The sequence below is a fragment of the Archocentrus centrarchus genome, chromosome 4 (genome assembly GCF_007364275.1).
Source record: "Archocentrus centrarchus isolate MPI-CPG fArcCen1 chromosome 4, fArcCen1, whole genome shotgun sequence".
NCBI lineage: Eukaryota > Metazoa > Chordata > Actinopteri > Cichliformes > Cichlidae > Archocentrus > Archocentrus centrarchus.
In genome coordinates, this window is record NC_044349.1 from 23,488,282 (window position 1) to 23,515,298 (window position 27,017).

At 41.3% G+C, this 27,017-nt stretch overlaps 1 protein-coding gene across 1 annotated transcript in view; it reads right to left on the minus strand.

The window, feature by feature from the left end:
- Positions 1–1,930: 1,930 nt before the first annotated feature.
- sema6bb (sema domain, transmembrane domain (TM), and cytoplasmic domain, (semaphorin) 6Bb) overlaps positions 1,931–27,017 on the minus strand; it is a 139,774-nt gene continuing 114,687 nt past the window's right edge. The window contains exon 17 of the mRNA XM_030727710.1: positions 1,931–8,517. Coding sequence (XP_030583570.1) covers positions 7,613–8,517 — 905 coding nt within the window. The 3' untranslated portion in view covers positions 1,931–7,612. The remainder of the gene's footprint in view (positions 8,518–27,017) is intronic.

Sequence of the window (27,017 nt, forward strand, 5' to 3'; positions counted from 1 at the left end):
GTTATTTTGAATTCGATGGCAGCAATGTCTCTAAAAAGTTGTGAAGGGGGCAACAAAAGGCTGGAAAAGAAAGTGTTACTAAAAAGAAACAGCTTGAGGAACATTTTGCAGCTAATTTGGTTAATTGGCAACAGGTCAATAACTTGATTGGATATAAAAAAGAGCGTCTTAAGAGTTTCACAGAAGAAAAGATGGGCAGTGGTTCACCAATTTCCAAAAAGCTGCATCTACAAATTGTGAAACAATTTCAGAATAACGTTCCTCAAAGTAAAATTGTGAAGACTTTGAACATCTCATCATCTACAGTACAAAAGGTCATAAAAATTCAGATAATCAGGAGATATTTGTGCAAATGGGATAAAGGCAAAAATCAGTACTCTGTGCTCATGATCTTGGGGCCCTCGGGCAGCACTGTATTAAAAACAGGCATGATTCTGTCATGGAAATCATTGCATGGGCTTAGGAACACTTCCAGAAATCATCATCTCTGAATACAGTTCACTGTGCCTGCAAACACAGATGCACACAGATGCAGGTTAAAGCTCTATAATGCAAAGAAGAAGCCATATGTGAACACGATCCAGAAACACTGCCATCTTCTCTGGGCTAAGGCTCATGTAAAATGGACTGAGGCAAAGTGGAAAACTGTTCTGTGGTCAGATGAATCAAAATTTGAAATTCTTTTTTTTTTTTTTTTTTGAAAATATGGATACTGCATCCTCCAGGCTAAAGAGGAGAGGGACCATCCAGCTTGTTATCAGTGCTCAGTTCAAAAGCCTGCATCTCTGATGCACATCTCCATCAGAGCTTGCACAAACGAAAAGACACCATCAATGATGAAAGGTATATACAGGATTTAGAGCAACATATGCTCCCACCCAGACAGCATTTTTATGTTATGTATATTTCAGGAAGACTAATGCTAAACCCCACACTGCAGCTATTACAGCAGCATTCAGTTCAGTCTGGGTGCTGATCTGGCCTAACTGCAATCCAGACCTTTCACCAACTGAAAACATTTGACACATCATGAAAAGAAAAAAATACAACAAAGAAGATCCATTACTGCTGAGCACCTCGAATTTTATATCGGAAAAGAATGGGACAACATTCCTCTCCCAAAAGTCCAGCAACTGGTCTCCTCCGTTCTCAGACATTTATGGACTGTTGTTAAAAGAAGAGCGGATGCTTCACAGTGGTAACTGTGGTATAACATCCTCTTTTTTGAGACATCCAACTTTTTTTTTTTTTTTTTTTTTGCTGCCATCAAATTTGAAATGAATTGTTATTCTTAAAATGATACATCTTCTCAGTTTAAACTTTTGCTATGTTTTTTTTAATATTCTACCGTGAATGAAATGTGGGTTTATGAGAGTTGTAAATCACTGCATTCTGTCTTTATTTACATTTTGAGTATTGAGGTTGTATTTCTTTCAGTTTATCTTTACGCTTAAATAAATACAACATTTAGATCCTGTCTGAGGCGCCCGTAGTTGCTGTGGTGTAGGAAAATGCAGGTTGCATAGCCTTACATGGTCACCACTGATTTAATTACAATATCAAAACACTGTAAAGCTATTAAAGTGTGTGCTGACAGTGTGTGGGATTTTTTTTAAATTATATTAGTACAGAAATGTGACTCCAGCTGTGGAATCTAATTAAATGCAGACACTCTAGTTCTGTTTTACCCTTGATTGCTTGTCTACATTTACTACACTACACTATTGTGACAGCTGTTGCCGTCTGGTTACTTTGTTTCATATACAGAACATAGTGCATGACATACGCATTGTTAAAAAAAAAAAAAAAATGAAAAAATAAAACACTTTCACTTAAGGAAACATGATCAGTAACAAACCAAAAAATAATTAAGCAGCTCAGAAACGCTGTAATCAATGATCACAACTTAGAAGTCAATGTCTGAGTGGTTTATTAGAATAAGAAAGTTGACACAGAGTAAATTCTCCATGCGGAGTGACAGGCAGAGCTCAGGACAATGTGGAGCATGGTGAACAACTGCTGGAGTGTGTCTGTGTATTCGTATGAGTGTGGCTTTCGTGTATGTGTGTACTGTGCAGTTGTCGTAGGGTGCATGCATGTGTTGCTTTTTTGCGTGACGACAGACAGATTTCTTCGCGGACACAAGCACACACACACTTGCATGTACTGTACAAATTCACACGTCGCTACTTCTGTACACACACAGAGGCTTTGTCGTCATGCAGCTACTGCACTTAAATTACATGTAAGCATCAAGGTTATGTACACGTAGTAGGGACATGTGTTGTCATCCGATGACAGCCTGCCCCGAGGCCCCGGGGGGGTGACTGTGGGGGCCAGCCTCTGGTGAGAGCCACAGGACGGCGGGTCCTTCACAGTAGCAGAAGAATCCACTCTGCAGGAGAACAGTCTCCTTTCAAACATCAGTCTTTATGGTTAATTCACTCTACCTCCTCTTCTTCCTCTCTAATTCCATTCAGCGTCCAAACAGGACACAACACTTCGGTGCTGCTCACAGTACTGCTTCATTATAATAATAATAATAATAATCGTGATAGTCATCGGGTTCACCTTCATTGTCATCATCAAATCCGGCACATCAGAGAACTGAAATCATATACAGTTATATTCCATATAATTTTTAAACCAAATATCTACCACAGAAACAAACAATAGAAAAAGCAAACATGACAAAAATGGTCAGCGCTGACTAATACATCTACAACTTTACAAAAATGCAAATGTTGATTATGTTTTCGCCTTGCTTTTGTGCTTTTTCTTCTCGTGTGTTGGCTTGGAAGGGTGCAGTCTCGTATCACTACATCCCAGTGCATTGTTGGATTTAATAGAAGTTAGTCTCCTTTCCTGGACCTTTTCTAGGGCATAAAGCACATACAGTGCAGTGGAGCACTGTAGGGCAAAATGGCAGTTATTGGCTGGGGGGCATCGCATGACTGGGCCACACGGCACAAACAACCCCAACACACAAAGGCATGGTCTCTTCAGCGAGCGCACAGACACAACATGATAAATAAAAACACAGATAGACAGGGTGGGTCACAAAGACATAGATGGAAATTTTGTGTGTGTGTATGTTGATACGTGCAGGGCAGAGATAAAGAGGAAGAATATGTTTGTGTGTGTGTGTGTGTGTGTGTGTGTGTTTGCAGGACTGGAGGCAGTATATGCTACTTTTAAATAAAACAAAGCAAAAGCCCTTATAGGGAAAGGAAAGCAATTTGCCACATGAGCAGTCACAAAAATGTCTAAAAACTGCTACGCATCAAGGATTTAATGTGAAATAAAGTGGAGGTTACTTTGATTTCTGTTTCTGTTACTGACTCATTAAATTAACCAGCTAACCTTTAATGGTGACAAGTGCAATGAGAGCCCGGCCCGCACGAGTCTGCTAACAATAAAAGGGGCTTAAAGAAAAGAAGAAGAGGTGCAGCTGTTCAGTGAGGAGGAACAGGAATGACATGAAGTATGCAAAGAAAGAAGAAGATGATGGCTTTAATAAACAGAATGGCTTCCACGAGGTACACGTGAATTTTTTAGCTGCCCTGTAATGCTGAACTAAGGTAATCAAATTATGCAGTCAGTAAAATAACATGTACAGTATCGTTCCTAGAACCAGTCAGTCAGCCTACAGCAGGCCTGAGCTCCATTTCTGATCCTAATTCAATTGCACCCCAAATTTGGTTAAAGGTCCTTTTGTGTGTACGCACGCGAGTGAGTGTGTGTGTGTGTGTGTCTGCGTGTTTGTGTTTGCATGTATTTGGCTGGTGGTTAGCGGAGCTGGTTGAACATGCACCAACCTCTCAGGGCTGATGTGTCTGCAGTAATCTTCTCAGGGGCTCATCAGGCCATTAGAGGGCTGGGAATGTACTTTGCCTAATCAAGCATGTTTAGCGAAAAACCCGAGGATATGCGGAGCGAGGAGACAGCTCGCAGGGCACGCCGAGCGAGACAGAGAGGCCTCATTCGCACACACATTCAGACGCGCAGCACTCAGGCCACTGCAGAGAGGGAGATGGGGGGGAGAGAGATGAGCGGCGTCCTGGCTGGTGGAGAGCTTCATATCCTCAATACTAATGACCTGTTTCAGGGTGGAATGTGTAAAGAATACACTGTTTTAATGCGCTGAGGCTGTAATGCAGTAACATCACGTTTGCCTGCTTGACCTCCTCTTCTGTCCTTGCCTCTATAAATCTCTTTCACTGGCTTGTCTCATATATTACCTCCAGCCTGGCTGTACATTCGTTAAGGCTGGGTATTAAACCTCAGCATAAATGTGTCTGTGGAGCTGTACTGAAAACTGTCAGGTGGTATTGAATATCGGCTCAGATTTATGCTTCTGTTTACACTTTTTTGGACTTTTTTGGACATCAAAATATGACTGCTTGTGTTTAGATGCAGTTTAATTCTAACTGATTTTATTCCTTATTTTATAAAAGGGAAAAAAAGGTGAAAAAAACTGGTATAGCAGATGATTATATTTCTCAAACTGAGATGCAGAATATATCAAAAGTAGAAACAACAGCTGGAAGCTGCAGCAGAAACTAATGATGAAAGCTGTGAAAGACTATCTATCTTTTTAACTGCCTATCCAGGCAGGGTCGTGGTGGGAATGTAGCTTATCCTAGCTGACATTAGGTGAGAGGCAGGGCTAACACAGAGAGGCAGTCAAACATTCACATCCACACCTGCAGACAAGTTAGAATTGCTAGTCAAACTAAAATATATGCATTTATGAAGAAGCCAGAGAACCTGAAGTAAGGCACAGCCAGAAACATGGAAACTCCACACAGAAAGGTCTGAGGTGTCCTGCAGGTTCAAACTCAGATCTTTCCTGGTGAGAAGTGACAATGCTAGCCACTGCACTGAGATCAGTCAAAAGCCAGAAAACCAACCCAGAAAACTTTGGAAAAAATGTTATAAATCTCTTTATAGAGCTGAAGGGGACTGCAGAGAGGTGTGGATACAGTAAAAGACCTTCGCTGTCCCTACAGGTGCGGTCTACACAAATGCAACTCCCCAGGGCTAATCACTGGACCTATTAACACATTTTCTTCTAGATTTTAATACCAAGAGATATTAAAATCTCTAAAGTCAAAGTCAAATGAAAAGTATTTTCTGTATCTGTCTTGTATGTGTGTTCTTCCTGTGCCTGTGTGGGTTTCTCTCCAGGTGCTCCAGTTCAAAGATGTGTGTGTTGATTAATGGGTACTAATTCTGCATTTTTAAAAGGTCTTTTTTTCCCCACTGTTGCATTAAGGAACTAAACTGTCACCAGACCTTTGGGACTGGTCTCTGTAAGGTACAAACCACAAGGGTACAAATAAATACCTCCTGTCAAGGGTACAATGGCAGTACCTTAGAGAGTACTGCCTCAGTGACAAGCTGTTACCCTAAAGGTACAATAAGTTACTTGAAAGGTTCTGGAAGTGCATGGAGTTTACTTTTGATAGAAAAACTACTGATCTGAATAGAAAATAGGGCTGATTTATAATAGAACTGAAAGATGTGTGTCTTGTGTATGTTGATAGCATCTATAATTTGAAGCGGAAACCCAGCTCCTCCATTTTAACTGCACTTCTTTGTACACAGTATAATGGTTTAAATGTATTCCATAGCATACACTGCTCCCACGCAAGGCTCTGACATTGTTAACATGCATTTGTGAATGTTAGACAGCCAATAATGGTTCAACAGAGGAAAGAAAAGAAGGGCGAGAATGAGAGTAAGATTGATCAAAGCTGTTTTGTTGCACTCAATATGAGTAGCACATTCATGTATACAAGCCCTAAGAGACTCACACACACACACACACACACACACACACGCAAGCTAACAGACACACACATAAAAATACCACCTTTACAAAACCATGACCCAGATGAGCTAAAGCTATTGGTGCATCTACATTTGAATCGAGGACAGATGAGAGCAGACAAAAATAGAAAACATCAAAAGATCAGACAACAGAGTGAAAGAGTAACTCCACACCCAAATATACCCATGCCCATCTGTTTTCTTTATCCTTCTTTTGTTGGGAAACACACTGAAAGTAAGAAAGGGATAGAGCCACAAGGGATGACCATTGTGAACAGCGAGCAGTGCCCCAACTCTGGCCTCAACCCCAGCTTCAGCCCCTCAGCTCCTCCCTGTCCTGGCAAACCAGTGAATCGCCAGTGTGAGTGAACCACAAGAGATGCCTGGGCCTAGTTGGTGTATCTCTCATGACGGATGGAGCTGCTGTCCTCCTCATTGATATTCCGCTAGGCTGTGGTGGTGGGCTAGGTCCTTGACTCTTAACGGTTATTTGTTGCTGCAGTCTCCTCCCGCCTCTAGGGCACAAAGAGTCTCAGTGTCGGGCAGAAGAGGCTGAATGGAGCTCCCAAGCGGCTAGGCCTCACAGCCTAAGTCAGACAGACAGACAGTCAGAGCTCACATTCCCTCCTTCAAATAGCCTGCGGAGCCCAGGGAGGCCTCGGGTCAGGTCAAACAGACCCAGGCATACTGAGAGGCAGTGAGGGAGGGGAGAATGGAGTGGAGATACTGTTCCTTTTTCCCAGAGCCATTCTGACGTCTCTAAGCTTCAGTTTTCTTTGCTAAGAAGATCTTGATATAAAAATATCAAATTAAATTGGCTTTATTTTTATCCTTATATATTTCTTACTCATTATTGCTCTTTTTTTTTTTTTTTAAACTTCATCATGGCTCTGTCAAGTGCTGCAAAAGGTTCACAGAGTGAGTCCAAACTCCTCACTAGTCACCGATCAACCATCCAAACTTCTGATTGGTAAACACAAAGAGCTTCAAGTAGACACGTGATAAAATCCTTTTGTCTCTGTGTGATTGTTTATAAAAAGGAAAACAATGTCATTACCAACTTCATTATATAGGTATACTTCACAGTTAAGACAGGACGCTGGTTGGGGTTGTTGTGGCAACACGTGTTCACACATTCACACGACCACATACACACCGCATGATTCACTGAGAATCACTGCCCTCTAAATCAGTTTGAGTCTCATCTGAAATCCAAAGTAAAGCACATTGTTGTCTGCTGGATGCCACTGGCACAAACAAACGAAAGCAGAAACGTAATTTCACACTTAAAGAAGATCCGCGGTGTTAAAACAGTGAACAAAATAGTGGAGGGAGACCTTTCACATTTGGTGCTGCAAGCGACGTTGTCTTTTTTTTTTCTTTTTTTTTTTAATATATCTCCACGCTGTCCTTTTAAGAAGAGCCTCCTTTCTTTGCACCCCTCTTTTTACCTCACTGGTTGTCCTGTGGAGTCAAAGTCGCGCTCTGTGGTTTGTACCACTGACAGTTTCGAGGTGCGCACCTCGCATTGCGAACAGAGGAACGGAGATGTGAAGAGAGTTTTCTCCTCTTTTCCAACTCTCTCTTTGTTTCTTTTCTCTCTGTCTCTCTCTTCAGTCAGCTGAATGATGTCTGAACATTGAATGACAGTGAGAGAGGACAGACAGGGTAAGGTTGGACCGGGACAGTGAATCTGAGGGGTTGATTTATTCCAGTTTACTGTTGGAGGGAATGGGTTTTCAAAGAGAGCTTGGTGTCAGGGCTCATCTGCTTCACCTCACTGGCCACTGGGGGTGCGCTCTCCCATGTTCTTTCCTAGAAGATGGCTGAAGTCAGCCAGTTCTCCCAGCCCTCGAGGCCCATGCATGTCTGGCCTAATGAGGCCCTGGCGCTGAGAGTGATAGGGCGCTCCATTGTTGCTGTTGTAGTTGAGCGCCTCGTGACTCCAGCGAGGCTCCCCATAGTCCATGTGGGGAGTGGGAGCGGAAACCACCCTCCGTCGGTCGGGGGAATCCTGTGGCGTGGCGGGGTAGATATATTCTCCCGCTGAGTTCCTCAGAGCGCTGGTGGGACGATTGCCACCGTGCTCCCCTCTCTGCGTGGCTAGGATCAGGTAGCGCTGGCGTTCTGTGTGTGGAGGCAGCACCACCTCCCCTGGGTCGTCTATCCGGACCATACCACCACCTCCGCCTCCATGCAGGAACTTGGAGCTCAGGTAGATGACAGAGTTGTTTGGGCAGGGAGTCCCTACAGTGGTGAGGAAGGTCTGACTCTGGTCCCACTCTGTGTCTGGGAGACGCATGGCCCGTTTCTGCTGCAGAGGGGTCTGCTCAGGGGTAGGCAGCAAGCCGGGGTCCATCTCTCCTTTAGGCCAGCCATTGGGCATGACAAAGGGGTTGTCTGCCTGCGAACAGCGTCTCTCACCACCGCTGGTTCTCGTTACACTCATTACTGACCCACTGCGGCCTTGCCCCAGCATGCTTTGCTCTTTGTCACCTTTACGACGAGCACCGCTGGCTCCAGAGCCACGAGAGTGGCGGTGGCGATGACTCATGATCCAGCACACAGTGAGGCCAGAGAGGATGGCTCCTGTTGCAAAGGCTGAGACAGCAGACACCACTAACAGGTTTACAGACACAAGGCCATCAGGCTCCTCGATGAAACTCTCTTGGAGCAGCATTCCTACAAAGAGAGAGATAAAATCACACAGAAAAAGGGTCATCAGTCAGCTGGTGAAATCATGTAAAAAGCATCAGTATTTCCTGTCTAAAGCATGTGGGAGTTCACAAACGGCCAGACAAAGTGACCTATTTTCTATCTCCTCTCTGTGGGTGGTAATAGTCTTATGCTTTCCAGCCAAGGTAGCTCTGGCTAATTGCCTTCATTATGTAAAGTGGATGGTGATTTTAATAGCTGTAATAACTGTCTTCCTGATTGAGAATAGCTCTCAACCCTAACATGTTTCACAACATTAGCTTTACAGAGAGAGATGCCAAGTCTGGCATTAATGGTGAGTAATAATTTAAGGTTTCCACACCATGAAAATCACTTACACAGTCCAGTTACTGTATATGTAATATTATATGTGCTGTGAGCTACTTTGACCTAAAACTATTTTGAAACTTCTTTTTGTATTTTTAATTTTTTGGAGAACTTGTGCATGAAATCCTGAACTTTTCTATTATGCTGTGACTTTAAAAAAAACACGCTTGTATTAATTTAAAGTGTGCCGACATTTGTTTTCTATGTTGCATCCATAAAGAAAATTTTTTGCAAGAATGAACACGAAGCAGCTCATCTGCGGACCACGAATTTGTGTATCATTTTGTGTGTGTGTGTGTGTGTGTGTGTGTGTGTGTGTGTGTGTGTGTGTGTGTGTGTGTGTGTGTGTGTGTGTGTGTGTGTGTGTGTGTGTGTTTGTGTGTGCGTGCATGCTTGTATGTGTGTACAAGAGATGAATTCCCTTAGATAGAACTGTTCATGAATTATAGAAGATATAAATACAGCAAGATCACAGCATGGGCTACCATGGATCAATTAGAAAAATGCCAGAAGAGAAGTCATTCTTTGCTGTGTAAGCTCTTGGGACCAACACCAAATGAATACAATGAAAGCATGTGCTTGCCAAGGGAAGCAGATTGGAGAAAAGCAGATGAAGGCAAAAAAGAGAGTGTTAAAGAGAGAGAGAGAGAGAGAGAGAGATGCCTAAAGCATGCTTGAACATTTGGGGCCTTAGACAAACACTAGTAATAGTTGTTAAATTACAGCTCCAGTAGTGGCAGAGGGAGGAATGTCTCCACAAGGACAGCAAAATAAATCCTTTCTAACAGAAAATAAATGGATATCATTAATAGACAGTGGGAGCCACTTACTCACTTACAAGTTGCACAGCAAAGAAGCAGGGCAAAGAGCGGGAGGAATAATGAACACAAAGAAAACTGCAGTGTATTTTTTTTTTAAACAAACATACTTTTATTAACGGAGATATTCATTTTTAATGGGGACAAATGGTGCTGGTTGTGGTTCAAATACTCCAGTATGAGACAGCCTGGTGCTTAATTAATGTAGCCTGTGGCTTTGTGTAGTAAAGTGTTATGCTACACATTGACATTAAGCGGGGGAATGGCAGCTTAAACTTTGTCAGAGGCTGCCGAATGGCTACGAAGCTTCTGAGTTGCTTTCGTCTGGATTAAAGGGGTAGCTCAGAACAAAAAAAGGGGATAAAACTTTCTACTCTTTAAGCCACACTGACTTAAAAATGAATGAATAGCAGTGACTGAAGCCCCATCATTCTCAGTTTTGTGTCTATAAAATCAAATAAATTACCAAGAATTCCTCTGTGGAGAGATTATTTTAAGGTGTGTGCACCCTTCTGGCCATTTGTAGACTCAAGATCGAGCAGAGACAAAAATTGGTCAACTTTAGAAACAACCTGATAAAATATAAACTCTGCTACTGACAATGGATATGAGTAAACATAAAAACAGAGATCATGCTCCATAAGCAGGAAAGATAGGCAGCACAAAACAGTGTCTTATCACATACAGACAGAAAAACATTCAGGTAAACAGAAGCTCTATTTTCTGCTTAAATAACACGTTTTTCTGAGGGCAGACTGTGTCCGCTGTAAATAGGGACCCCCCCTGAATCCAATCTCTCTCTGCTGGGACTCAATAGGAACAGGAAGGTAAGACTTACTTATAATAACATTTTTATTTTCTTAGCACAAACTCACCAACTAAGCGTGACGAGGAAACCACATTCACAAGAACCTGCTTAAAAAAATTAATTAAATGCCACATTGTAGGCATATTCAGGAGTTTCGCCTACCATCAACACTGAAGCTGCAACAAGCAGTCTGACATGGGTAAACCTCAGCCAAAGAATGATAAATAAAAACACCACTAATTAAAATAATATATGTATGCATATATAATGCACTCACCATTATTTCTTGAGTGAAAGGAATGGATAAAGACAAAGACAGCTCTCCAAATATTAGTCAGCATCAAACTAAAACTGCACAAATATTATCTAAAGGGGTGTCATCTCCACCAGACAAATCTGCAACTGCATGAAAATTCATCTTGAATTTACTTTCTTAAACCAATGCATTATACGGTGCCTCACTTATGAATCAGTGCTTACAGGATTTGGGTAATTTAACCTGTGAATAATGGGGTCTAATAGTGAGCACAGCTGTTATTTTAATCTGCTAGGTATTAGCATATTCTTTGTTTATCATCATTGGTTGTGACCAAAAATCGTGTAACCATGAGACACTTTTTCTGCCTTCTTAATAAAAAGTTTTTATTGCTTTCAACGTTTTTTTAAACAAATGCTGAAATCTTAAGACAAATTGGTTTAATAATAACAGACTCGTGTTTTATAAAAAGCCATTTTAACAAAAAATTGAATAATTTCTCATTCAATAGTTGTTCTTATAATCATGTGAAAGTGATCAATTCCTTGAGAAACTATTGAACTTTATGTGGAAATCAGTGGCACCTTTAGAAATGTGAGAGCAATCATTTTTTTTTCTACTTTAATGACTTTGATCTGCCAACCAAATACTCAAAGTGTTTCCTTAGGTTCAACCGCATTCTTACAACAACAGTTTACGGTGACTGAGCATTAAAAATAGAGCTAATAATGAAAAAACTTTGGTTTCAACTGCTAACTTTGATCTATTTGCCTCTGTGAGGAAATGCTGTCGTTGTAAAATTTAGCAGGCTCTCCATCTTAGTTTAACTTGCCAATATTTGCTAATTAACAAATTACACATGTGAAGCAGATGGCAGTGCCATTACTTTTGTGGGTATAGATTTAAAACAGGACATTTTCATGCATTTTGACCCAATAATGGGACAATTACAGTTCACTGCAACAATCCTCTCCACCTGCCTTCCTTTCTGCCCCTCTGTGAGGCAGGCCTTTTCCTATGGAAGCTAGTTTATGCCACTGAACAACAACAACAACAACAACAAAATTCTAAATTTTGGGTTATTACCTCAAAAGTTTGGGCTATTAAGAGAAAAAAAAAACAATTCAGTGGTAGAAACAAGCTCCATCCATTTCTGCAGGTACTGGAGGGTAGGCCTGGTTTGCCCACAATCAGCAGCATTGTATATGTTCACAGTTAAAGCATGACTGCACCCTAAAGAGCTGAGGTGACAATGAGCAGAATTACACTTAATCATTCATCCATCCCTTGTCACTAACAATTAAATCTTGGAGCTCGGACAACCGATTCTGGACATTATCAATGTGAGTTCATACACTCAACAAGTTTGCAATTTCCATCGATTGAATCCCGCCATTATTCAAATGGCCTTGTTGGTCAATCAATGTCCTTTTCAGCAGTAATTAGTGCTTTATCACAAATCCACTGAGATCAGTGAAACACGTGGACACATCCTTTACTTACAGCCTGCTAATTACGTGACACACACAGTTCAGTTCAGTTCAGCATCAGACAAATCTTCCTCAATAAGTGGAGATCTGCAGGACTGTGTCAGCATTAAAGGGTAATATGATCTGTATTTGTCTTTCTTTCCTTTGTTTCAGCAATCCTTCCTTCTCCCATTTCCTTCCCCCCCCCTTTTTTTTCTGTTACTTCATCACAGCCTCTGAATATTAATATATATTGACAAAAGAATAAGTTTGTTCTCCTGCAGTAGGTGGTTCATGCTATGCATTTGAAAGTGTTTATTTGACCGAGTATTAAGGCTTATTTAGGTTTTTGCCCAGCGGGATGTAAAAAGTTGATTGCTCAATATCTGATTGCTCTGAACACAGATGGCAGCTCATAATTGAGATCTCACAGCATATCATAACACAGCCAGCTCATGGTTACACAGGCTAACCAGCACAGACTTCCTTTTAGTCTTTGTGTATTCATTTAAGTACCCATGTTCTTCAGTGTTTATACTGAATTTGGCGTTTGTTCACCGGGAGTTTCTTGCTCCTTGAACATATTGTTGGCATCTTTGGTACAGCAGCCTAAACACAGGCCTGATTATTGCTGTATTTATTTCCATGTTTTTGGCCAATATTCAGCTCGGAAAGACTGTCAGTTTCAGTTACATTATTATTCCTTTCTTCAGTAAAATGAGCATTTTTGAGGCACAGATGCGACACACACACACACACACACACAGGCAGGAGGTTACTACTGTACCATATTCTCTCTCTCTCTCACACACGCACACACACAGACACACACACACACGCACACACACACACACAGACACACACAGACTTGAGGAGTTTGAAAAGTTAGGTATTGAATTTATCTAGAGATGGATTTTTTTTCTTCAATAATCCCCCCGGTCTCGATGACTTTGTAAACAAAAATGAACTTCTGCAACCGCAGAAAGATTCGGAACGAGGCAATAACCGCAAATCTCCTCTCCCACGCTCGCCACATCTGGAATTGTTCTTGGTGCACTCGGATGCAGAGGTTTTAGATGGTTCTTTAACATTTACCTCAACTGTGGTCCAGGGTTGCTGTGTGACACTTTAGATTAAATTCTGCATGGCTGCAATAATGCTGCTGTCAGCTTCACGCAGGGGCAGATATCTTGACAAGTGTGTTTATTATTACTGTATGGATGTGTGTGTACAGACTTTTCAGCTGCTGTCTTTCTCACAGCAAACATGGCTCCCCAACACCCGCTCTCTCTTTGACATGGACACTTAGATATGTTAATTATTTTTTCCAGTTTCTTTTATCCCCCACTTATGCCTTTCTTGGATGCTTGACATCTAGAGAAAATCTTTAGCCAGTGGGAATAAGCTGAAAAAGGATTATGATGATAAAGAAAGCATGCATGGAGAGTGATTGGAGAGTGTGCGTTTTTGTGACAGCAGACAGGTTTCCCTGCAACCTAGGGGTGACAGTAGAAACTACTGCTTGTGCACTCTTTCCTCATCTCAGCTCCTTCTCTTCTCCAATTCTGCTCACTTATTAAACCTTAATAGAAGCCAACAGGCCTGCCTGTCAGCCTGACGAACACTGAGCTGCTTGTCTTGAGGCTTCCAGCTCCAATTACAGCGTAACAATGAGAAGAGAGAAGAGAAGAGGGATTTTACAGTATGTATGCTAAAAAAAAAAAAAAAAAAAAAAGGAAAGAATGGAGGAGAAGAGGGGACATGAGACAAAAGAGGGGGCGAAGATGAGAAGGAGGACATGGCTAATGAAATAAAGTAGAGGGGATTACAGGGGTGACCACAAAAGTGAAATACCATAGAGGAGGGAGCATACAGTAGATGAGGGAACAGGCCTTAATTCCCTCTTGATGAAAGCAACGCTGATAAGATATTTGTTCAAATATACTTTTATAACACTTAACTGTCAAAATCAAAAGTACAAAGAAAATCAGTTTCAAATTTTCTTTGGTATTTCACTAGCTTTGTCTCTAACCCGCAGTCATCTGCTCGTTCGTACAGCACCGTCCTTCCCTGCCTCCTATCTGCTTGTTAGCCGTTAATCCTTTCTCAGTTTCTCTCTCCAACCCACCACTCCTTTGATCACCGGGGGTGGTGGCATGATGGGAGTAATAGCGTGAAAACTCGAAAGAGAAGTAAAGAAACTTTTACTCACGCACATTCAAACCAAGGTTGCTCCAGTAAAATCTAATTTTATATTCAGGTGACAAAGTTTCCATTGCTTCCACAATGCGACAGATGTGGTTATGTTACATTTTTTTTTTTTTTGCACCTACCTATAATCGTTTCTACTTGTCTTTCGCTCTTATTTCTACCTCCCTCCATTCAGCCAGTGAGTAAGGGAAATTATTGAAAAGCCCTGCTAGCCATGCCAGTTGTTAAACATTTCCCTTGATTAGAGCTCTGGCAGAAGACTCTGTATCTGCTCGGTCCATAATCACAGTTTGGCGGCGCTTCCAACAAAGGCCTTGTGAACATGTGTGAATGAGATAAAGACAGGGAGTGAGATGAAGGGAAGGAAAAATTATTTTCAACCCACCATCAGTGATGATGACTTTGATTAGAGACATGCAGCCAAAGCATAATCCCTGTTTATTACAACTATTGAGTCTTATTTTTCTGACAGTTTTGGCCATCACTTCTATAGATTATGATGGTACTGTAATGACTGAAACAACTGGGAACACAGCAGTGTCATCATGATGACCTCCACAAAAACGAGAGTTCAGACAATTGGGCAGCTCAGCCACGCTTAAAGATTTACCCTTATTTAAACTGTTATTTTTACAGTGTACCCACTGTTAGCTGCAACAATTGTTTCTAACTGTGTAAAATGTACAGAAGAATATGTTTTGGAGATAATGTATCTGAATCTGAGGAGCTGGACCACACCCCACACGCTCCCATTCTGGTCATATGTCTATAAATGCCTACTTGTGCCACTTCCCTCCCTCCTCCTGCTCCCCTTTTTGGTTGTCAACCTCTCCCAACGTATCAGAGGAATCTGCCAGGCTCGGGAGCCTCCGCCAATCCTCAGCGACACAGCCTCTGGCCTACCTTCTTGTTTAATTATCAGTAAATCTCTGCCATTCGTATTTGGAGTTGTGGTCCTTGCTAGTGAATTAGAGAATACTGCTATCAGCTGTTTGACTGCCATGATGATTTTTTGGTGCTCCCATAAAGAATTCATTAGCGTAAAGTTTAACTGGATGTCCTCATCCGTGTGCCCCTAATTCAATTCATGGTTTTGCTTCAACTACAGATATCAGTTCCCCCTACTCCTTCCACCGCACGGTTATGGGAATACTGCTATATTCAAGATTTTAACAAACACCCTGAAGATAACATCGGATAGATGCTACGGGAGTCTTGGTCATTAAAGCGATCTAAAGCTTTACCTTGCATGAAAACATGAAATAACCACCCTAACACTTCTAAATGATTGCTTTTGCATTCCCTTTGCACTTGAAAAAGAATTCTGCAGTATGGTATACAAATATGCAGTAATTTCTGTTATTTTTCTTCCTAAGAGTCATCTGCTTTTAGTATTTTTACAGCAGTCTCTTAAGGTGGACTTCTAAGTGGTGTTTAACAAGTGAGGAAAGAAGAAAACCACAACTAAACTGGCTGAGTTTTTTTCTGATAGTTTTTTGATTGAGACTCCCCCCAAAGCCCTCCAAATCTCTGGAACAAAACACTGAAGGAAACCTTACCCACTGTTTTAACTATTCACAACTGTTAGATATAGCATACGCAGCTAGCAAGGATGGAGTGCTAGCTGGGGCGTATGCACGTTCTTCTTATACTGAAATGAAACTGAAATGTTTGTTAAAGCACACCATGTTGTAAAAACGATTAATTTCTGAAAAAAAAAAAAAACTATTAGTTTTTGGTGTTTTTGCCATGCAACACCAGAACTAAGCAAGCATAAAGACACATGACTCACACTGGTTTTAATTACTGTCTGCTGGCATTAGCCATTTTAGATGTTAACTAATTAATCTGCAAACTATTTGAGGTGGCCACAGTTCGATAAGTTCCTTAATCAAAAGACGAGCAGGGGAACTTTTATGCAGTTTGAGAGCTGGAATCCATGTTTTAGAAATACAGCACATCAAAACAGAACAAAGAGACTTCACAGCATCCCGGTGGACCTGTCGATGCCACAAGCGCACACTTCTGAGCTTGATAGGTTACGACTGTGTCAGCGTACAGCCAGTGATCTGAGGGGGCTTTCATCTCTGGAATCCACCATTTCTATGCATAATGTTAATATGTTTATGCACGCAGTGACGGCAGGAGTTCACGTGGCAAAGCATGTGCGCTGTAGTGTGAATAAGTGTGTATAGATGTATGAATATGTGTGTGTTAATAAGTAACTGCGTGCTCTGCCTGCACCCATGGCTCAGTGATTTTGCTCATTATCCTCCTCTCCTTCTCCTCTGTTGAAAAGACTGCAGGCACTATTTTGTTTCTTGTTTTTAGCACATCCTCCTTCCTGCTGTCTTACTCCTTTTTTTTTTTTTTTTAACCCATCTGCATTACTTTTCTTTCAACAGATACACTACATAACTCACCCATTACTTCCACCACCTCATCTACTTCATTTTCGCACACACACAAATGCATTGCACCTCATGTTGTGAGCTGTGAAACTAACACCAATGTGTGTTCAAGGATGGCAGCAAACTGGGAAAGAATTGAAAGGCTTTAAAAAGAAGCCCAGCTCCTTACTTGGACTAAACCTTGCTTGCTCATAAACCCTGTTTACTCTCGGGATGACTGTAAAACCATTTACAGTCTGTCCCTGACAGCATTTTCAGAGCGTGGCTTAACGAAAGCTGCTGGAGACTTCTGCACAACTCCCTGGTTTAAAAAAAGATAGAGAAATAAAAAAATAAAAACCCCAACCTTGGCTCCTGAGGGCCGGTGAAACGTGCACTCGGCTGATCAATATGTTAAAACATTTATGCACACCACCCATGTGTTTGTAATTAAAATTCCATAAAATCTCCACCAAAAAGCATACTCTTAATAGATTCAAGTCTTCAGCTGGGTTTATTAGCAAAGCCACATCAGGCTTTCGGCCGACTTAGAGTCAAGGTTTTCAGTGATGATTGCATAATTACAGGTCTGTACGACTCTCTTGCTGCCTATACATTCCTCTTTTTCATCTCACTCTTACTCTCTAGCTAACCAGTGTATCTTAATTTTTAACTCACCCTCAATTTGGTTACTTTCTCCTTTTTGGCGCTTATAGAAAACTCTGCTAGGGGTAAATGAGGTAAGTCTAGAGTTGCTTTGGGGAACAACGCGTGTTAAAATCATCACGGGGGGGCAGACTCCCTCCTGCTGCTGTGTAATCAAAAGCTACAGGATTTTTTTTTTTTTTGTTTCTCATAAATGTTTTTTTTCACAGCCTATGCACACATGTTGCTATGAGGAATGTTCCTCATTCTTCATTCAATTATATCAGGAGTCCTTGTTCTCCAAATCTGGTCAACCTGTTAGTGAAAAGCAGTTTAACAAGAGAGAATCTGTTAGCAGTTTCAGCTGCATCCAATCCAAACAAAGCAACTGGGCTGTGGCGGACACTGTGGTGAAATAAATTGTTTTGCAGAGCTTTTTGAGTGCACGAGCGTGCATGTGTACAAACGCACACATGTGGGTTTCTCAGTAGGATGTAGTTTTTTTTATAATTTTCCTCTATATAGGGTAACCTGTGAGATATAGTGCTGGCTGTTCTTTCGTTTGGTAATTGATATTCTCATTTTAGGTGCAAAGCCAAATGTACACTGTGGAGAGCAATAATAAATATTCACAAACTTGTCGCAGGCAATAAATTGGAGAGCAGGTCCGCATAGAATTAGTCTAACAATCTGCCTAGAGGGTTCACATCTCTCACTCCCAAATCATGAACCAGGCAATTTCAACTTAATCTTTCTCACATGCTACATCCATATATCACATCTGTGCTACGCATTGTGCTATACTACACACTCACCAGCTGAAAACGCATGCCAATTTGTTTTTTTATGTTAACACCCCCGAGAGCTGAGGTGTTGGACCCTTTACCCACACAAATTTCTGAAGGTTTAACATAATGATTAAACCATCAGGCCTCACGTTGGGGGCGACACGCCTCCTGGGTGGCTAACAAAAGCTGCTTTCACCCTATTCGTGCAGCTGTTCATCTGTTCTGTTCATTTACAGGTCGCCTTTAATGAAATGTCTCAGCTGTGACACAGGCCTAAGGCACTGCAACTGGACACGCCGCCAGGATACTTCCTGAGCTGAATGATCACTCAGAATCACAGTGCCTGTCTGGACCCTGGACTCCAGATAGTTTAGGGTGATCAATACTGAAGTGCCGCAACAAACTCTGGGGTTAACGAGATAGGAATAAGGGGATGGACTATGTGTAGAGGAAAGACGGAAAGAGGAATAGAGGCCGAGAGATGTGGCAAAGAAAGAGCACAGAGTGTGTCACAGGGAAGAGAAACACAAATGAAGTGAAGGTAAAAAAGACTGGTGCACAGAGAGAGGGAGGGAGGGGGAGTGTGAGAAAAAAAAAAAAACACAGCAGTGCCATTGATGTGTTTCAGAAAGGAGGAAAAGTGTTGTTTGATGTAAGGGACTCACCGTGGTCGATTTTCATCTGAGTGACACAAAAACAAACCCCAGTGGTGTGAGAGGAGAGTAGTTACAGTACTCTGGTTGTCACACTCCAGGACTATCAGGACGTGGCGCCTCCAGGCCCGTGCCTACACTTTAACCGGACAACTATTACTCAGCGCTAGCCACAGCGCCCCAGGGAAGTTCAAACAAATTCCTCAAACGGCATGCAGCTTGGTGTTTATTTCTACAGACAGTGAGATGACGAAGTGGCGCGTATGTTTGTGTGCGCTTGTGCAAAAGACTCTGGGTCATCTCACACCCCCATCTATTATGCTTTTCATACAAATGCATACCCTCTGTTTCAGGCTGCCACCTGGATCATGCAAACCAGTACATTCATTCAGTCATGCATAACCATCGTCACACACATTCAAAATATTTCTTAAGTAAAAGTGCATGCCAAAGGGCAGGTACACATGTATATCCCCTTTGGTCACTGCAACGACAATTGTGTGGATCACTTTCTATAGTTAGATATTGTAATGTAATATTTATTTTCTGACATCTCTGACCTATAAAGGTTATGTAGGGAGAAGATGATTTTTTCCACTAAAATTATCGTGACTGAAAGGGATAAGCAACAAAATGTAATCAAAAGTAGGAGTACTCATTATACTATTATATTATTGGATTACAAAACTGGGAAACTACCACTAAAAGATGATAATGATTTGAACTTTTTTTAATTCCTTTGGATTGAATTTAAATGCAGTGCTATTGAATTTTTTAATAAATCTAATTAAGAACACTACAATCAGTTAAAAGATGCATAAAATTGAGCTTTTTTATTTTTCAAAATATTCATCATGTTGTTCTATTAGATTCAGTCTTTGCAATCAAACACTTAATGGTTTTATTTGTGCCCTACAGTTACAGTTTGTCACGATTGTGGCCTCAAACCTTTGATTAGTTTAAAAAAAAGTGACAATGCTGATGTCAGGTATTAAAGCCTTTGAACACTTGCTTCAAAAATTTGATTTTTTTTCCTGAAAATGAACCCTTTTCCCTCCAAAAAAAAAAAAAAAAAGATCTGCTTTCCTTTCAGTTCTTTGTCTCGGATGTTTGAGCTTCACTGCGCAGAATGATATACGTGCAGAGTTTGACACCAGAAAGCGGTTTTTACTTTCATCTGCTGAAGGGGGGAAAGTTTCTTTGAGCTCACCTAGGATCTGACTTTAACACTTATATGTACAAGATGACTGTGTGACATAAAAAAGGAAGCCAGGCTGGATCCAATATTCATCCAAGACAAGGTGTGATGTGGAAGACTACGTGTATAATGAGAATGAATTGTTCATCTTCTGTAAAGTAGTTAGAACATTTTTAACAAAAATGTTTGATTATTCATGGATTTTAGATTTTTAAATGTGGCAGAGGGAGTTTTTAAAAAATTATTTCGTGCTTAACAAACGTTTGATACAAATTATCACCTAAAAGGGACTATTTTAAGATTCACTGAGACATTTTCATAGGAGGTCTTTAAATATTCATTAGCAAATAACGATTGAAGTTCAGGAGAAAAACAAAATCACAGGATTTATTACATGAAAAAAAATGAGGCATGAGGGACGGGGTCTGCTGATCAGCTTCCACTGACAATGTAATAATATCATCAAAAGTAACCAACAACAATCACATTTTGATTCAAATTCAGCCACATCCAATTAAGCCTTGCCCACTTTTAATCAGTAAGAAGAACTCAAAAGAAAACACAAACATAACATCCAAAATGTTCATGTTGTACGTACCTGCAAGGTACCATTGCTCAGAAAAAGAAGTAGATTGAAGGCCTTTAAGTGTTGCATTTGTAGTTGAAATATTCTGCAACGATTTTGTTGTAATACCATATTTTTATTGCAATATATTTAGGATTTTTTTCCCTCCAACAAATGCATTTGATTTACATAGACTTAACTGTAGGCTATATAGTATGTGTTCAAGCAGTTCTTGAAAAAAAAACAAAAAACAAAACACCTGTAACCTGCACAGGCACACATAAAAAAAAAAAATCGAAAAAAGATCTGAAGCTCTCTGAGGGGTCAGCAGGCTCCCCTGTGTTTTTCAAGGCTCTCTGTGAGGAACCTACTGTGGAGAACGAGATGTGATGAGCGGAGAGAGGACTCGGAGGAAGAAGTCAGATGAAAGAGCCAGAAACCTTCAGGAGTCCTTGCACCTCGCTGCGTTTTCCAAAGGCTGAAGCTACTATTCTTATCTTCTTAGGGCTCCTTAAAAAAAAAAAAAAATCTACACTGAAAACTACACAGTCCATACACTATTTCACCTTCCTTTTCTCTGCTATGCCCAAATACACGCTTACACATGTCAGCTGGTAAATGGTGTGAGGTCCTCGTATTTCATCAGCCAAAACCTCAGCATTCACTGAGGGGATCAGTTCTGTTCTTCAAGCCTCTCAGAAGCTCCTCGGGGTGGGAAAGATGTGAGAGTTTAGAGTGCAAGCTGGTGTCTGGGGATGCACAGTTACACACTGCGCTTCCTCTATCTCTGCTTTGCCTCTCTCTCACTCTCTGCCCTTGTGTGTGTGACTTGCAGGAGTGACAATAGAGGGAGTTGGGATTGGAAGAAGGTGGCATCAAGGTTACTGAAAGTGCTCTCTCTCTCTCTCTGAAAGTGAACACTGCATTAAACCAAAAACAAAAAAAAAACCCACTGTGGTAAAATCCCCCTCTCTGTCTTTTTCATTTCCTGCCTTTCTTTGTTTCTGTATGAGTTCAGACTACAGGGCAACACATTTATCATCACCAAACTTAAGATCCTGTGTTTTAACTAGCTGCCATTTAAATACAAAGAACTCTGTCGGCTTTATCTGTTCCCCCCTCCTAAGCCTCAACTGAGGCCCCTATCCAAATCGCAGTAATTAGGATGGAATTAGATGAGGCTGCGGCTGTAAATTTGGCAACAAGTTTTTCTTCCTACACAAAGCTCCTCACAGCATTACAACCACCAGACAAAAAGCCAGAGCCCGTCCTAGCTCTGTGGTGATCGTCATCCACTCTAACATGACGCCACAACAAGGGATCTCCAATCTGCCTTCACCTCATTGATGTTTTAGTGGACCTCAATTACTGAGTGACTGCATCCCGCTGTTCCACCAGTCAAAACACTGCCTTTCTTCAGGAAATATTTTCACAGCACCATAATTGCTTCCATCTGTAGCTACACTGTGGCAACACTAGCTATGTCATTACGGCTGAGTGAGTTCACAGCAAAAACGGGTGCTGAATGTGTATGCGTGACTGTGACTGTTTGTGTGTCACTTTGGATGCATGCATTTGTTGGAAAACCGACTCCATTATTATCAACAGAGAGAAAACAGAGATTTGAGAAAAGTGTTGAAATGGAACGACGAGGGAATCTGATGTCTCCGCAGCTAAAGCCCCACAAACACCCACACATCGCCTCCAACTCCCATTTGATGACTAGTTTAACAGAGTTGACTTTAGCTGATGAGGTGTCTGCGCAAACACAATTTGACTCTATCCTCAAAGGGCTTGCAAACAGCAAAATAAAATGAGGCAGTGTTTAGCTTACTGCTGCTGGAAAATTCAGGCGCCTGGCTCTTCTGAGGCTTTTGCAGGGCCCAACAATATGATTTGGATGCGAGAATCTTTCCTTTAGAATTAAGATGCCCTCATAGCGAATTAAAAGACTGAAGTTGGCGGTCTGACAGACCATTTAGCCCATGTTTATGCTTTAACTGATTGGCCTGTCAGCAAAGGTTACGACCTGGAAAAACTGAAGCCAGCCAATCGACACGTTGTGATAGCCGGTCGCAAGTGAATCTGACATATATACCGTCTGTCGACGCTTAAATCAAATCTGACTCATTACGCTGTTTACAGAAATGGCTTATATTACCTGTCACATGCATGTTCACACATTCTCATCTCCCTCCCTCTCTCACACCCCCCCCCCCCCCCACACACACACACACAGAGAGAAAACACTCCAGCAATTCAGAGTTAGTTTGGTGGTTTCTGTCAACAGAGTATGTTCTGCTCAAACATCATTAAAACTAAATCCAGCATAAATCCAGCTGCAGTTTGTCACGCTTGCTGAGATGTCCACTGTGAAGAGCCTTCTAAATTGGAGGGCACACAACTGCTCACTTGCAGATATTAATGACTATATTCCTGCACGGAGAACTGTAAGTGCAAACACTCTGCACAACTTGTTTGTGCAATTTTAGAGACCAGAAGGTGCAAGCGCAGTTCTTGCATGGCACACTGAAGAAAACAGGCTGAAGAAGAAATTAAGAGCTTATTAAAAGGAGGAATAGAATATCAGCATGTGTAGTCACGACAACCTTAATTATGGCAAATCATGTCTGGTTTGTCAGTTTCCTCTGAGGCCACAAAACACATTCTGTGCACAAGCCCAAACCACATTTACACAGCAGCCCAAATATTTTTATTTAGTACTTCAAATAAGGAGCTCTGTGATGGATTGGTGTGTCTCCAGGGTGTAATTTGCCTCTCTCCCGGTGTCGGCTGGGGTAGGCTCCAGCCCTCCTGTGACCCAAGTTAGCAAAAATAGGACGGCAACTTTCTAGTGTCCAGGAAATAAATAAATAAACTGGTGGTTGTCCAGCCTATTGCAATTATTCTGCTGTCGGAGACCAATTGCAAGTAACTGCAGCGAACACTTTTGATCTAAAGGCAACTGCACAGACCACCTGGTGGGAGGCAGCCTGTATCCAAACAACTGCAGTCACTCTGAGACAGATTGGTGAAGGTTTTCAAATAACTGCCATCTAATCTATAACTTATAATACGCCGCCATGAATCCAAGTCAGTCTGTACTTATAAGTGCAATTCGTTTGTGACGCGACTCTCTGCAGCAGAGATGTGTTGACTGAACTGGTTGGTATTCTGGTTGTATTCCTACATAAAAACATGGTTGTTAAGCGTGTTTATCATTTTGCAGTTAAACTGCCAACCTGCAGCAACTATGTCACTATTTATGGAGGAATTTCTGCTTGTATGGAAATGTGCATAAGACTGCATGTTGATTATGTGTCTGTATTTAAACTGAGTGGCTTTTATTCAAACTCTGTGTTTTAAAAAGTGCTATACAAATAAAGTTGTTAATATAAATCTTTACAGATTTACCTAAAATGCTAATCCTATATCAGGTGTTTTTATTACAGCGTGTGGAAAATCTGAAACGCTCGTGTACTCTTCCACAACTCCAGGATGTAATGAAAAATACATTTATTTCATTTCATCCTGGAGCTGTGTCAGAATTATTTTAATAACTCATGACTGTACTACCACTGTGGGCATTATACATTGCTCAGCAGAGACCCCTATCAATATTCACATCATGTCAAATCAATATCACTGCTACATGATGGTTGCATCTTTTCAATCACACAAACAAGGAAGGATCTCCTAAAAAGCTATATGGATGATAAAAAAATCACATTGGTGCAGCCCTCCACAACAGCCCCAGCTTCTCATGTAGCCCCTTGGGAAAATGAATTGCCCAGCCCTGCATTAGAACCTTAAAACTGCTAGATATGTGTGTAAATATAAGCAGAGCTTCATCTGCACCACTTCACCCTTTCTTAGTGTGTGCGCTGTACATTTGTTTGGATGAAAAAGATTACCAAGCAACAATGAAGTGCCTGCGTAAGAGAAAATGGAGCTTATAGATTAATAGACTTACTTAAATACACACACACACACACACACACACACACACACACACACACACACACACACGCATAATTGAATCCAGATATTTCTCTGACCTCATCTATTTCATCAAAGTGTCCCTCCCACAACACACCGTCTCAATTAAATGCTGTGCTTCCAAAATCTGCTTTGATCAAAGTGGGTTTAGAGCAACGGCATGTCTCTACATACTAATATTTGGCATGTGCATGTGTGTGTGTGTGTGTGTGTGTGTGTGTGTGTGTAGAAGTGATTTTGTTTCTAATAAATGCATAGAGAGCCATACATAACCACAAGTCAATATCCTGAGCTACATTCAACTTCCTCACCATTTCCCATTAAGAAACTGATCTCATGCTGTGGTCTTCTGACACTGCAGAAAGAAATTCCTTTAGTGATGCTATGAGAGACATTATCCTCATTTCATTGACTTTTATGACAAATGGGGTAAAACTGAAAGATGCAAAGTAAAGCTGTGGATACATGTGTGAAGTAATCAGAAGGGCAACTCCTCTGTGATATATGAAAAGCAAAGATTAGGAGGATATGAGGCAGGTGGTTTACATCACTCTGACGGAGTTACAGCCTGGCCACAAGCCTGCTGAAGAGGCCAGTGACAGCTATGTGACACGGGAGATGCCTGTGGCACTCTCAGTCCATTTGTCACACCGGCCAGGCCAAGCTCCCATGAAAAAAAGATGCTCCTTTCCTTTTCCTGCACCGGCCTCCATTCTCACAGCTTTCATCTACCCTCACCCTCTTCTTTTCTCAATTTCCTATGTGATTACCGCTGCACCATCTTGCCTCTTTCTCCTCCTATAACCAGACTATTTCTGTCCCCTCTTCCCATCACTCTGCTTCTTTTCTATATTCACCCTCATGACTCCATACTTCTGATCCCCTGAACCGTTTCACCCTTTCCATCCTCAAAGTTTGCCTTCTTCCTATGATCTCTCAATCCCTTACTCATTCTTTTTGCTCTGCTCTCCACTCCTTGATCTGATTTACCCAGCCTCCCCTCCCCATCCGTGCTCCTCTCAGCCCCATTCCTTTCCCCTTGCAGAATCACCCTTGATATCTATTCGACTGCCATCAGCCAGAGAAGAGATGAAAATCGATTCTCCTTCCAGCAACTGCTCCTCTCTGGTTAAGGAGAAAAGGGAGGCAGTTAGCTGGGCTCTAAGTAAGGCCGTCCATCCATCTCTCTTTGAGGTCTGACGACAGTGCTGCTCTGAAATCAGTGCAGCACTTACAGAGACCAGAGGGAGATGAGTTAGAGGAAAGGCACTGAAGCAGTAGAGGACCAAAGACTATGGCGCAATAAATGACTTGGAAGAACAAAACTAGCATAATATTCCCCTTAAATCATGAATATAACCAATCTAACCTTGATGGGCTGCAGGTTTACCATTTAGCATGTGAAGGGCAAATACATTTTATTTGAATGCAACTTTCCCAACTCCCTCACCATGTGAAAACACCATGTGAAAATACATCCAAGGAAGCTAAACTTTGTTCTTACTTTATGGTGTTATCCCAGTTATATATTCCTTTTTCTATTTTAATAATTGTTACAACTTTAAGCGGGGATGCATCCATAATTTTTTTGACTCACTTTCCTTGTTAGACTCATATTTAATCTGTTATTCACATTCTCCCACATCATCATCATCATCTTTCACCTCCTTCTCCCAAATGTAAGTCATTTCTGAGTCTTTAATGTAGTTCCCTTCCCATTTTTCCAGTAGTTTTCATCATATTCTGCCAAACTCTCCATGGCTTGTGACTGTTGTGACTCACAATTTTCCCTGTCAGAGGTAGCATAGGCGGTGAAAGTTTAACCTGAACTTGACCCATGATGACAGCGTCCCTGATTTCTTCAAAGCCAGCGATTAAAAGCCAGATGTTTGAAAAGTCTGCAGCGTTAACTTCTGAAAACTAGAACTAATCAAAGAGCAGGGACTGTCTAAATATGTCAGAAGCAAGAAAAAAAGATAAAAATGCAATGAAGTCCCACATAACGTGGAACTCCTGGTCACTTTAGTGAAAGCAGAGGCACTGAAGCAGCAGAGGAGCAAAAGCAATGGTGCCATAAATTAATAGCAAAACAAAACATGCATAATTTGAATGTAACCATCATAACCTCAACGGGTTGGTGCAACCAATTACGAAAAACAAACAGAAACATATTTTCGCACTTACAGTTTCTCACTGCCAGTGTGTAGCCAAGCAGGCAGTTTTAATTCTATTCAGTAATTTGGTTCCACACATTTACAGCTATGAAAAATATTTTAGAAAAAAAAAATGTCTGAAAAGTTGAAAGAAAGAAAATAAAAAACAAAACAAGGAGGCTCAGAT